Source organism: Lactuca serriola, chromosome 6 (genome assembly GCF_051521515.1).
Source record: "Lactuca serriola cultivar US96UC23 chromosome 6, Lser_US96UC23_V15, whole genome shotgun sequence".
NCBI classification, from domain to species: domain Eukaryota; kingdom Viridiplantae; phylum Streptophyta; class Magnoliopsida; order Asterales; family Asteraceae; genus Lactuca; species Lactuca serriola.
The window spans coordinates 80,102,639-80,115,862 of NC_136413.1; the positions used below are offsets into that span (position 1 = coordinate 80,102,639).

General features: G+C 36.0%; 2 protein-coding genes across 3 annotated transcripts; one reads left to right on the forward strand and one right to left on the reverse strand.

The window, feature by feature from the left end:
* The first annotated feature begins 260 nt into the window (after nucleotides 1–260).
* LOC145059304 (pyruvate kinase, cytosolic isozyme-like) lies at nucleotides 261–2,609 on the forward strand. Its single transcript, XM_079007159.1, has 3 exons — nucleotides 261–795; nucleotides 1,060–1,521; nucleotides 1,631–2,609. The coding sequence occupies exons 1-3, from the start codon at nucleotides 544–546 to the stop codon at nucleotides 2,444–2,446; spliced, it is 1,530 nt and encodes a 509-aa protein (XP_078863285.1). The 5' UTR covers nucleotides 261–543; the 3' UTR covers nucleotides 2,447–2,609.
* Nucleotides 2,610–2,773: 164 nt separating this feature from the next.
* Nucleotides 2,774–4,819, reverse strand: LOC145059305 (E3 ubiquitin-protein ligase SIRP1-like). Of its 2 annotated transcripts, XM_079007161.1 has the most exons (3): nucleotides 4,529–4,819; nucleotides 4,327–4,433; nucleotides 2,774–4,144 (listed from the first exon to the last, which is right to left on the reverse strand). In XM_079007161.1, the coding sequence occupies exon 3, from the start codon at nucleotides 4,142–4,144 to the stop codon at nucleotides 2,954–2,956; it is 1,191 nt and encodes a 396-aa protein (XP_078863287.1). In that variant the 5' UTR covers nucleotides 4,327–4,433; nucleotides 4,529–4,819; the 3' UTR covers nucleotides 2,774–2,953. The 2 variants fall into 2 exon arrangements, with proteins under 2 accessions (XP_078863287.1, XP_078863286.1); XM_079007160.1 differs by lacking the exon at nucleotides 4,327–4,433 and having other exon boundaries at nucleotides 4,529–4,818.
* Between the last annotated feature and the right edge of the window lie 8,405 nt (nucleotides 4,820–13,224).

Genomic DNA, 13,224 nt, shown 5'->3' on the forward strand with positions numbered 1-13,224 from the left:
TATCATGAAACGTACCGTCACTTATTCACTGACTTTTTTTCTTATTCACTAGCTTTGTTTCGCAATTATAATGGTTGTTTTGTGATAAAAATTGATGGGTATATTGGCCCCAAATATGATCACAATATCTATAATATTAAATACAAAACAACATATATAAAGTATAAAATGTGACAAAAGTTTAAAAAAGAAAGGACTAGAAGTAAAACATAATAGCATAAATGTTGATTTCGCATCCTAAAACGGGAAAATATTGAAAATTTCTGTAAAAAAATAAACAGCACCATATTCGGAATATAGTTTCAAAGTTCGCACATTTTTTGTGAAAACTCCCTAAAGACCAAGCCCCGCTTCTCATGCCAGTTTTCCAATTCAGTTATGCATCCCTCTCATTTCGTTGATCCACAAATTCTGCAAACACCTTCTTATTTCCTACTCTCGACAATTCCCCAACTTCCATTTGCTCTTGAATTCACATAAATTCATCACCACACTCTTCATCCGATCAATTGATCGGAATACTGTTGTTCATCGGAGACAAAAATGGAACACATCACCACTCCTCAGGTCCACCCAGAAGTAGGTTGGAAGAGGCCCAGAACGAAGATCGTCTGCACTTTGGGACCCGCTTCTAGGTCGATTCCAATGGTTGAAAAACTTCTCAAGGCAGGTATGAATGTCGCTCGCTTCAATTTCTCTCATGGATCTTACGAGTATCATCAGGAAACCCTCGAGAATCTCCGTAAGGCCATGGAGAACACCGGTATTCAATGTGCAGTCATGCTCGATACCAAAGTATGTTTCCTTCTTCACTACCTATCAATATCAATCACTCTTTCTATTTCTATATATGAATGTCATACAGATCGCGTATATATGATTTACAAATTCACGCTAAATCATTGTTACAAAATCACAATGCTATTCGTTTTGATCCATTAGCATTTTCATTTTGTTAACGTCATACGAGATGGAAGAAATGAATCGTATCCATTTTGATTGAATTTTGGTATAACTAAGCATAGAAACCGTTGATTTTGTTTCCGATGGATAAATTAGGGTCCAGAAATTCGAACCGGGTTTCTGAAAGATGGGAAGCCGATCCAAGTGACGCAAGGTCAAGAGATCACAATCTCCACCGATTACTCGATTGTAGGTGACGAGAATATGATATGCATGAGTTACAAAAAGTTGGCTCATGATTTGAAACCAGGAGGCACGATACTCTGTTCAGATGGCACCATTACGTTTACTGTTCTTTCTTGTGATACTGAAAAGGGATTGGTTCGTTGTCGTTGTGAGAACACCTGGACTCTTGGTGAGAGAAAGAATGTTAATCTTCCAGGTGTCATTGTTGATCTCCCAACTTTGACAGAAAAAGACAAGGAAGATCTTCTCAAATGGGGTGTTCCTAATAACATTAATTTGATTGCTTTATCTTTCGTCCGCAAAGGTTCTGATCTTGTTGAGGTTCGCAAAGTCCTTGGGGAACATGCCAAAAACATCGTCCTTATGTCAAAGGTCCGTTTTCTTTATTTTATCTCTCACTAATTTCATATCATATTTACTTATTTAGTGGGGTCGGTTAACAAACTCTGATATCATGAAAACTATTATTTATATTTTCTAGGTTGAGAATCAAGAAGGCGTTTCCAATTTCGATGAAATCCTAGCCAACACCGATGCATTCATGGTGGCGCGTGGTGACCTCGGAATGGAGATCCCAATCGAGAAAATTTTCTTGGCACAGAAAACCATGATTTACAAATGCAACGTAAAAGGAAAACCAGTTGTGACCGCGACCCAAATGCTCGAGTCCATGATCAAATCCCCAAGGCCAACTCGAGCAGAGGCCACAGACGTGGCCAACGCGGTCCTCGATGGCACAGACTGTGTCATGCTGAGCGGTGAAACCGCCGCCGGGGCCTACCCCGACATAGCAGTCGCCACCATGGCTAGGATTTGCATGGAAGCTGAAAACACAATCGATTATCCGCTCCTTTTCAAAAAGATCACTTCAACCGCACCCGTACCTATGAGCCCGCTCGAAAGCCTAGCGTCCTCTGCGGTTCAAACCGCCAACGCATCACAGGCTAGAATGATTTTGGTGTTGACTAGAGGCGGCACCACCGCGAAGCTGGTGTCCAAGTACCGACCTCAGATTCCTATTCTGTCGGTGGTGGTTCCTGAGGGGAAGTCTGATTCAGGTGGTGTGTCGCCTAGCGATGAAGCTCCGGCGAGACATAGTTTTATTTTCCGAGGTTTGGTTCCGGTTTTGTGTCCCCCGGGGTCCGCAAAAGCTTCTACTATGGAATCAACGGAAGAAGCATTAGAGTTTGGATTGCAACATGCTAAGAGTAAAGGCCTTTGCAAGGAGGGAGATGCGGTTGTTGCTTTACACCGAGTTGGATCCGCATCCGTCATCAAGATTATCAATGTCAAGTGAAAGTGAAAGTGAAAGTGATTCCTCCCACGCTCATCTCCATCTTTATTTCCAAATCGTTTTCTTCAAGTAATAAATCACTTCGTACTTGTTTTTCACCGAGTCAACTCGGTTGGATGTTTTGTTGCTATGTGTTTGGTATAATCAAACTAATTTTTGCATTAAAGTTGTGTTGATACGATGGAATCATGAATGATTCATTCCGTAAGAGTTGAAAAATAACTCAATCTATTACTTTGCTTTTCGTTAATATCTATCTAGTAGTAGTATCTATGCCACATGATTGAAATGTATTTTAAGAAGCTAAGCTCCAGAGGTAATCTAGAAAAATGTTGGAAAAAAATTTGAAGAAGGCGTAAACAATCCTTCATAATTAGGTTTACATAAAAGAAGACAGAAACACGATATACTCCTGTCAATATTAAACAATATAATATCCGCTCTCTGTACACGTTTCTGTAACGACGGCGTATACACAACATGAAGGAAAACTTACAGCTGAGCTGCTGTTCATTGATTATCATCATCCCTCCGACCACCTCCGCTTTCCGGCGGACCTGACCCTGAGTCCGACGATCCTGTGTCCATTATCAAACGAGGGTTTGTGATTTGAGTGCCTGAAGCTAATGTTGATGAGAAAAGGCTGTTGAAAGGCCAAGGGAGAGTTACAGAAAGTCGCCGGGAGGAACCGGAACCGTCTTCTCCGGCGATCTCAGATTCTCCGGCGATCACGTTGGTGTTGACAGTGATAGCACGGGAAGCTTCCCGGTCTCGTTCGAGTTTGGATTCATCGGAAGGTAACTGATACCTGCAAACTGGACATGAACTGTGAAGGTCTAGCCATGGCAGGATACAGTCACCGTGAAACCTGTGTTTACATGGCATCTCTTTTGCTTCATCTCCGATCTGAAAATCTTCCAAACAAACTGAACACTGAACGGAATCTTCCTGGATTTTCACTATCGGCATGGCCTCCACCGCCTCTTTTTTGGCCGGTGGTGTTCCGTACCGGTTTGGATCATTCTCCGCGAGATGCTGGAGGAGTAATTCCAGTCCGGGGCCCACAAAGTAATCGCCTAGGGATCCGATTGGGTGGTTCTGTGGGCCGCCGACGCCGGAGGAGTCGAAAGAATTTGCACCACTGCCACCACCCTGGACAATGATTGTATTACTAAACGGATTAATCAGAATAACACGATCTCGATCTCTGTTACTCTCTCCGCCCTCCCTATCAGCGTTATTCTCCGATTGCGTTATCATCCCGGCGCGAATCCCCTGAAGGAGTTGAACGATCGCGGCGGAGCTTCGCCGCCGCCTTCTCATAATAGACTCCAACTCCCTATCCAATTCCGACTCTCCTCCTTCACGGTGGTAACGACGGTAGCGTTCTTCGGAGTCGTTACGATCTTCATTCTCATCGTTTTCCTCGTTGTTCTCAATCTGTCTTAATCTACGTCGCCGGCGAGGGTTACTCATCATTCCAAGCAAAATTGGAGCCCACAATGACATAGCACGGTCAGATTCCGAATCTCCGGCGAGTTGGTGTTGGTGGTTGTGATCATCAGCCCTTACGCTATCATGTTCCTCCACGAATCCGCCGTTACATGACGAACATTTGATCGTCTCAGCCTCCCTGAACGTTTCGACTACTCTGTTGCATACATGACACCAGTATCTCGTTGACTCACTTCCTTCTTCCATCTAAAAAATATAAAAACTCAATTAGAACAAATCATATACAGATCTAACAAGATCATTAAACCCTATTCATCTCCATCATAGTCCTACTCAATGCCTAAATCACATAGATTCCAACTCTTCGAAATGAAATGACGATCATAACAAGAACAAAAACACAAAAATAAAAGAAAATTTAGTCAAACCTTAAATAACAAGATTAGTAGAGATCAAAAATTTCGTCAACAAGATGAAATTGGCGAACGCAAAAGCATTTTTCGATCGTAAATTCTTAAAATAAATTTCATCCTTCCTGGAATTCATTTGAAACGAAATTTAGTTGTTGAAAGAAGGAAAAACCCCAGAAACGGGTTTTAAAAAATGAGAAGAATCTGCAAACAAACTAACCTGGAATCCTCCCAAGAACCGAAGTGGGGAATTGAAAAAATAAAGTGGAGAATTTGTTAAATTATTTGTGGGGTTGTTCTTGGGATGTCCTTTTCTCAAACAAAATTTCCCCTCTTTCTCTTGTGTGAAATTGAGGGGTTTGTGTTTGGTGGAAGGAAGTGGAAATGGGAATTTTGTAGCTCCGATGGGGGGTTTTCTCTGATGGAGTAAAAATGATTTGAAAATGGGTGGGGGAGAAAAGTAGAAATCTCACCATCGATATCGATAGCCCAGTTTCCTTTTTATTTCTGGAATCACATGTTCATGTTATGTCAACAACAAAATATTTGTGACACAACATCAATTAAAACAATATTTAATTTATACAAAAATAAAATATCTTTATATCAATAAAAAAAATAGCTAACACATCCCCTATAGTTATTCTTAAACCTATTTCAAACACCACTCGGAGTTTCAACGAGTTGCCAACATTTTTTATATTGATAAATCACATGTTTTGCGGTTAAAATCATGGTTGCAGAAATCGGAGATTAATTGTTTGGTGTTCTTCAACCGTCGATGATTAGAGTATTAATCGGACATTTAGGATTAATCGGGTTGGCGGGATTAATCGGTCAATAAAAATCAACAAAAGTCAAAAAAATCGAAAAAAGTAAAAAAAAGGTCAAAAAAATTTAAAACAGTTTAAAAAAATTCAAATAATCAATTTTTTTTTGCTACAAAATTTTCAAATTTTTCAAAATTTCAAATATTACACTAAAATGTTCATATTTTCCAAAGCTGTAAAAATCGTTCGACGGTAGCTCGACAGTCGACTGGTGTTAAGGGATTAATCGGTCTTGGCGGGGATTAATCGTGGATTTATCGGTGACCATAGATTATTAATAAAATATTAAAATTAATTAAATATTAATATATCTTAAGAAAAACAAGTACTTCAAAATTAAAAAATAAGAAATTTTGTAATTTGAAAATATGAAAATATGAATATTTTGGTATAATATTTGAAATTTTAAGAACTTTGGAGTAAAAAAAAATCGATTTTTTGAATTTTTTTAAAAATATTTTAATTTTTTTTTTACTTTTGTTGATCGATTAATCCCGCCAAACCCGATTAATCCTAAATTTCCGATTAATACTGTAATTTTCAACGGTTGGAGAACGTCAAACGATTAATTTACGATTAATCGTCGACCAATCCCGATTTCTGCAACCATGATATTTTCGTATTTTCAAATGTCTAAATGTCCAAATTTTATTATTTGTTAATTTTGAAGTACTTGTTTTTCTTAAGATATATTAATATTTGATTAATTTTAATATTTTATTAATAATTTATGGTCTCCGATTAATCCCCGCCAAGACCGATTAATCATTTAACATCAGTCGATCGTCGAGCTACCGTCAAACGATTATTACATCCTTTGTTAAAATAAATAACCATATAACAACAAATCAATGATACTTTAATAAATAACATCATGTTTAAAATGTTTACATAAATAAACTACTTTTCAATATGTAACTTTTGAAATGTGAGCATATTGGGTAATTGTTTTTTTTTGGTAATTCGTTATGCTTTATAACATTATTATTTCTAGATAGTGGTTGCAAAACTTCATACCTACATCTAAAATGTTATTATCGTTGCGCGATTGATCTACTAATATAATAAGACGTGTTCAATATAGATTGTTCAAATCGTGAAGTTTAATATTGTTTATAATCTCCAAATTTACCTTGAAATATATATATTTTTTCAATGTGAATCCAAGATAAAAAACATATATTAAAAAAAAATGAATTACACTTTATGTTGATCATGTTATCTTCTATTTTGCTCTAATCATCGAATTGATAATGTTAACAAAGAAATCTCATGTGTTAATCTAACACAATAATCATAAGTTGTACAAGTGATTTGATGCATTTTACATATTGTATATAGTTCTTTTTTGTTCTATATTGCTTTTTTTTTTTTGTGTAAGATTTAAAAGATTATACAAAGATGAAACTAAGATCTATAACATAATGTACTACTTATTTATTTATAAAAACAAAATTTTATTAACTTCTATTTTACTTTTACTTTTTTGGGTGAATAATTGGTTTGATAGAACCGTGTACTCTCTTATTTAATAATGATAAATTTCTTGCATTATATAAGAAGTAAAATCAAATCATTTGATAAAAAAAATCACACATTTTTTATTTTTATATATTTATGTTGAATTTTATTTTTATATCTTTTGATTCATTTGTTTTTCATCGATAAGCTCAATAGTTCCAGGCTTTCCTATCATTTTTTTGGAGTCATGTATCATCAACAAATAACAAAATTAAATATCATAAAAATCAATATAATAGTATAGATAAAACACACATTTTCAACTTCCATTCTCATTCCTCTTAGCTTCCTAGAACACCCGTTAAGCTGCCAAAAGGATGTGGTACCTTTTTTTGCGGATATTGATAAAAGGGTGTTATATAGAAGCAACATAAGTTTTTGTAGTTTTTATATTTTTTTACCTAATTAGGGTGTGATGATGTTTTTATCTACCACTTTTTAATTCAAAATCTAAATAATCACATAAAATTTAAAAAACAAATACTAACTAAAATAACATAACAATCCATTAAAAATTAAAAACATTACTTTTGATTTAATAATCATAAAACGAAAATGAAATTAACTAACTTAATAATATATAATCATTAATCCAAAGAACATAAAATATATCAGTCCGAATATTTACCATATCATTGTCAATTGGCTCATTTAAATCAATTTCTTTAACCCGATATATATGTTTCGTCAAATTGTTGAGAAGCTCATGGTGTTTTGATTGTCACGTATCGCCTTTCTTCTTGCATGTCATGCGTGGAAACCAGCTGATTGGCGCACTTGAGGATGCATTGTCATTTGCTTGAAACTGAAAAATTATTTTGTGCTCGTCTTCCAAAATCATATTATGTAAAATGATACACACATACATAATACGAGAGAGCTTTTCCACCATTCGAGGATGTGTTAGATGTTGTAGTATGAGCCAACACTTCTTGAGTCCTCCACACGTTCGTTCAACATTCTTTCTAGCCTTTTCTTAGAATGTTTTATACTTTATGCGTTTTGGGTCACCTGGACATGTTAGCATTTTCACAAACACAACAAATTCATGATATATACCATCAACAAGATAATACCCATAATCATACGTCGTTTCATTCACTTGAAATGGATAGTCAGGTGCAGACTCATCACAAAACTCATTGAATATGGGTGACATGTCTAAAACATTAATATCATTGTTTGAGTCGAGAGCACCAAAAAATGTATGCCAAATCCAAAGATTATGTGACGCAACAACTTCAAGTATGACTGTGGAGTGACCCTTATCAACCTGTGTAAATTGCCCTTGCCATGCATTAGGACAACTACCCTAAGCCCAATGAAGACAATCCAAACTTCCAAGCATACTAGGAAATCTATGAACACTAGTATGATGAGCATATAATGATTGAATGTCAGTAAAAGTGGGTTTACACAAATACCTTGGACGATAAATAGTGACAACGCATTTCTACAATTCATCCAAACTGACTCTAGTTATCCGCTCAGACATTTGAAAATATTCATCCCATGAATTAGAAACATAACCGTAAGCTAATTGACCAACCGCAACTACGCATTTTTGTATTTCCAAAAACCCATTCGCACCACTTGCATCTTGACGTTGTCTCATATAAACATAAATGTTATTAACATCACCTACTATACTTAGAAATAAATGTTTCGCCATTCGAAATCGATGTCGAAACAGGTGTTCCCCGTAAACTGAATTTTCATTGAAGTAGTGTGTAACATTCGTTTTCTTGGATGAATCGAATTAGGGTTTCAAGGAGTCAAAAGGTTGGATTTTGGAAGGAAAGGAGCATCACAACGTGAGACATAGAGGCTCACAGCATGAGATGGGGTTTTATGAAAACTTTGTTCGGGACTAGTCGCACGACATGAGACATAGAGGCTCACGACATGAGATCTGATGTGCCCCAAGCCCATGATCTTTTAGGATTTCCTTCGTATTTAAGCACATCTAAACTCATTTTAAGGTTTCTTATTAGCCTCCAAACCCTCTTTCACCTCAGAAAAACCCTAGTCTTCATCCTTTCTTGGTCTTTGGTCATTTTGGATCCTTTCTTGGTTTGGAAGAAGAAGAAGAAGAAGAAGGTGATCTTTTGTGGATGATTTCAAGGAATCATCACCATCATCACCTTACATTGTTTCTGGACCATTTTAAGTGTTAAAGTTTCCACCTTTATTGTTATATGAGGCTAGATCTAAGTTGTGTCCCACTTTTCTTCTTGGTTGTGTAAGTTTGAATGAAAGGAAATCATAAAGTTGGCAACTTTATGGGTTATAAGGGTCTTAAGTGTGTTATGGAGTTCAGATCTTGTGAATGGTTGAGTTTTGGGATCCTTACATGAAAGTTGGAGCTTTTGACCCAAATGAAATCTAGACATATATTTGGATATACATGTCTTAAAAGCATCGACTTTCCAGTGTATTATGGAGTTATAAGTGTTGGATTAATGTCTAAGTCCATAACTATAATTGGTAAGACTTGACCCGACCCAGCATGGTCCATTTGGGTTGCATGGCATCATGCATTTGGATAGACTATAATGAGAGAAATAACACTTAAGGTTGGTTAATATATTATAAGTTCTAATATATTAATAAGATTATTTAATTAGTATTGATCAAGAATTAATCTAGGATTAATTAAGTGATCAAAAGAAGACTAATTAAATATATGGGTTGATTGTGTAAATCATCCATACTTATATAGTGGGCTAATGCTCCATGGTGTATTTGTACCCATTGATCATGGAAATGAAAGGCCATGACAATTAGGGTTTACATGGTGTAACCCTAACTATATAATGATCTTATTCTTGGAGAAAACCGGCCACTATGTATGAAAGAAAGGGCTAGTCGATGTTTCATGAAGTGTGAATTCCTCTCAAGTCATTCCATGTGTATTTGGTGTTATGTGAACCATTTGAGGTGTCACACTTAGGGCACTAGGCACTCAAGCTTCATGAAGACAATCTACATCAAAGAGGTATGTAATTCTAACTTGATATATTCATTTGAATCAATGTTATTATGCTAGTTAGGATGAATACCTTGGAAAGTTCATATTTGCATGTATAATAGAGAAAACATAGATCCAAGGTATTTAGGGTTGCATGTACACTTAGGAGTGTTAGAATGCTCAAAACCCAACATTGGTATCAGAGCCAAGACTTGTTTTCAATTATACTTGATGCAAATTGCTGAAAAATGCTGAAAAAATCCATTTTCTGGCTTTCTGGGCACTGGACTCGCCGAGTCCACCGATGAACTCGCCGAGTCCAAGGCAAAACTCATCCTACTCTTCGAGTAGCTTGATACATTCGACGAGTAGGAGCCCCAGACATCATATTTTCAAGTCTTTTCGCTAGAAATGGACTAGGAACATTACCCTAAGATGTTTTTGGACTTATAAACTTGTTTTTGATGTGGTAATGTTCATGCTAATCCAATTTCAAAGATAATTGTCAATATATTCATGTTTTGTATTAGTTTAGTGATTATGCTAATTACATGAAAAAGTTTGATTTGAATTATCTTGTTCTTATGAGTTGCTTAGATTAATAGAAAATTTAATTGATTATGTGTTTTCAATCTATTTTAATCTAAGAGTTGATTCTAAAATGTGTTTTTGTAACTTGTCCTCAAGTTATATGAAAATTCATATTTAAGTTTCATAAAACTCATAAAAGTTGGCAATGGTTACAAAAAATGAAGAGTCTTGTCCTCAAGTTATGGAGGTTCAAGAGTCACTTCATTAAGTAATAAAATGTGTAACCTTAATTAATTCCATAAGTTATAAAATAAAGAAAAAGTACATTCTTTTATTAGTTTAAAGTCTTCCATAACTTGTCCTCAAGTTATAGAACTTGAAGAGTCTTTTATTTAAAACTACTTTAAACACATAAGTTATGGAATAAACTAGTTTTGAATAGTTTCAAAACTTGCCCTCATGTTTTGGAATTTGAAAAGTTTTCACTTATGAATACTTTAATTCCAAGTTAGCCCTTAGAAATTTAAAAGTTAAAATTCAACCCTTATACTTTATAATATTATAAGTTTATATATATATATATATATATATATATATATATATATATATATATAAGAGCAAGTCGGTCTTACCGTTAGTAGGCCTCATTCACGAAGCCGATCTATAAGGGGGTATAAGGTTACTGCCTATAAAATGGCAGTTTAATGGGTGTCCACTCTCACCCACCGCTTCCTTGACTGGTGGAGGGTCGTTAGCCAAACGGGTAGGACAAGGACTAGAATTCTCCTTTCATTAAAAGTATTAATGAAAAATACTAAGTAAATAAACTCTTATTAATACCCAATCTTAGTTACTTAGGAAAAATGTGAATAAGGTGCTAACCCATGAAATTACACTTTGCACTTTGTTTAAGCCATTAGTGGAGCGTGTGTGGTTAACCGACACACTAACCTGGACTTAACAAGGTAGGAAAAGGTAACTTAATATTTATCATAGTATCGGTGGAGCGTGTGTGGTTAACCGGCACATCGATTAAGGGGTAAATATTAAGGGTACCCAGTATATTTGCATGGTTACTTCACACCTTGTTTTGTGATCCTCGGCATCCCAGTCACAAAACCTGAAGGGCGCACTCGAGATTGAAACATGTCATTGAAAAGTTCAATGAATCTCAAAGATCTAGGAGTTTCAAAACCAATTAAAACCTAATAATACATTTCGTTTATCTTGGTGGAAATTGGTGAATAGTGTGACAACCCAAGTTTATTCCGTTACATTACCTCGTTACCATTAACGGAATATTCCGATGTATAAAAGTTTCGTTAATTTGAGGTCGTAAAATAAATAAATGTTTTATTTATTTATATCTTATGTCGTTATTCGTCATAATAAGATAAGTAAAAGCATGTAAATTACATTTCCATATTATTTTGGGAAAATGTTGAATTTTATTACGACCACTAAATCGGGTGCGACCAAAAGCCCCATTTAACGACAGTATTGGGTAGTTTCCCACTGAGCCCCAACTCCAACCCCTATATAAGGGTGAGTGGAGTCCATTAGAGACTTTTTACACTCTCCCCACTCTCTCTCTACGACTTAAATTCGAGCCAAAAATCGTCCGTTTCAAGCCCCAAACGAGTAGGTAAACTATCCTAACTTGTTGTACAACCTATCTAGCATGCAAATTCGTGTTTAAATCATAAAATAGGGACAAAATGATGTGTTTACGGCCCAAGAACACTCTTGGACCGTAAACACCATTTAATGGGGGGGGGGGGGGGGGGTTTAAGCCCCAAATCCCCTCCAAATTGCCCCTAAGGCTTAGATATGATTTTTAGGCTTACATATTCGGACTTAGAACACCTTGAAACGGGTTTTTGAAGAGTAAACATGAGTTTAATGCCCAAGAACATGCTTGGGCCGTAAACTCCTCTTCATGGGGAGTAAACTCATATTTGTGTGTTAAAAATGCCCTTAAACACATCAATGGCCTTGGATTAAATTCTAGAATCAACCACAAACAAGCTAGGGACCTTAAACTCAATTAAAACAACTCCATAAGGAGTTCACGGCCGTAAACCCCTCATGAAAGGGTACCTGGGCCGTAAACTCCTATAAAGGGGTTAAATGGTGCCATAAACTCCCCATTTGACTTGGAAAAATGCTTAGGATTTTATCCTCTACCATTGAAGACTTAAAACATCCAAGGAAGAGGTCTTTGGGGAGCTTACGGCCGTAAACTCCCATGGTTGGGGCCGTAAACTCCCATTTGGTCCCTTTAAATGCCTTAAACCCATTCATACCTTTTGGATTTGGACCTAGCATAATTCCACGATCAAGATAGAGCCTTTAAACATCCTAGAACACTCTCACCATGAGTTTACGGCCGTAAAATCATGGGGAGTTGTCCAAGGGCCGTAAACACCATATGGAGAGTTTACTCTTGGAGAGTAAACTCCATTCCTAAGTCATTTAAGCCCTTAAATGTTACCCGGGACACCCCAAACACCTAACCAAAGTGTTTTCCGCCCTTTAGGGTGCGTATACTTGTTTAATTAGTATTATATATACTAATGGTAAGTAAACATATGTTATCATATATTAAATAGGTCACTAAGTGTGTCCAAGTCTTTACTTGACACCGAGCACCCAACCGGCACCTTCGTCGGATCCACTTATACCAGGTGAGTTCATACCCTTGAATGAACCTTTTTATATGTTTTTACATGTTTTATAGGGGGGAATACAAGTTAAACATGTCAGTTATCATATCAATCACATGTGATTGATAACCCGCATGCACAAAGATTTACCACACTGTAAACTGTTTTACCAAGTAGGATACTATAAATGGTTTTCTAAAAGGTTTTCACTTGTTCAAACTCTTAATTATACTGTTTTATCAAAAGACAATTTAAACTGGTTTATGAAAAGTTTCCAAAGAATTTCTAATGGTTTTTCAAACTTATTTTACCAAAGGACACCAAGTTGGGATTTTCTCAAGAATAAAGGTTTTCTTCCATGTTTTGATACTCTTTCTTAGTTAAACTCCTACTTGAT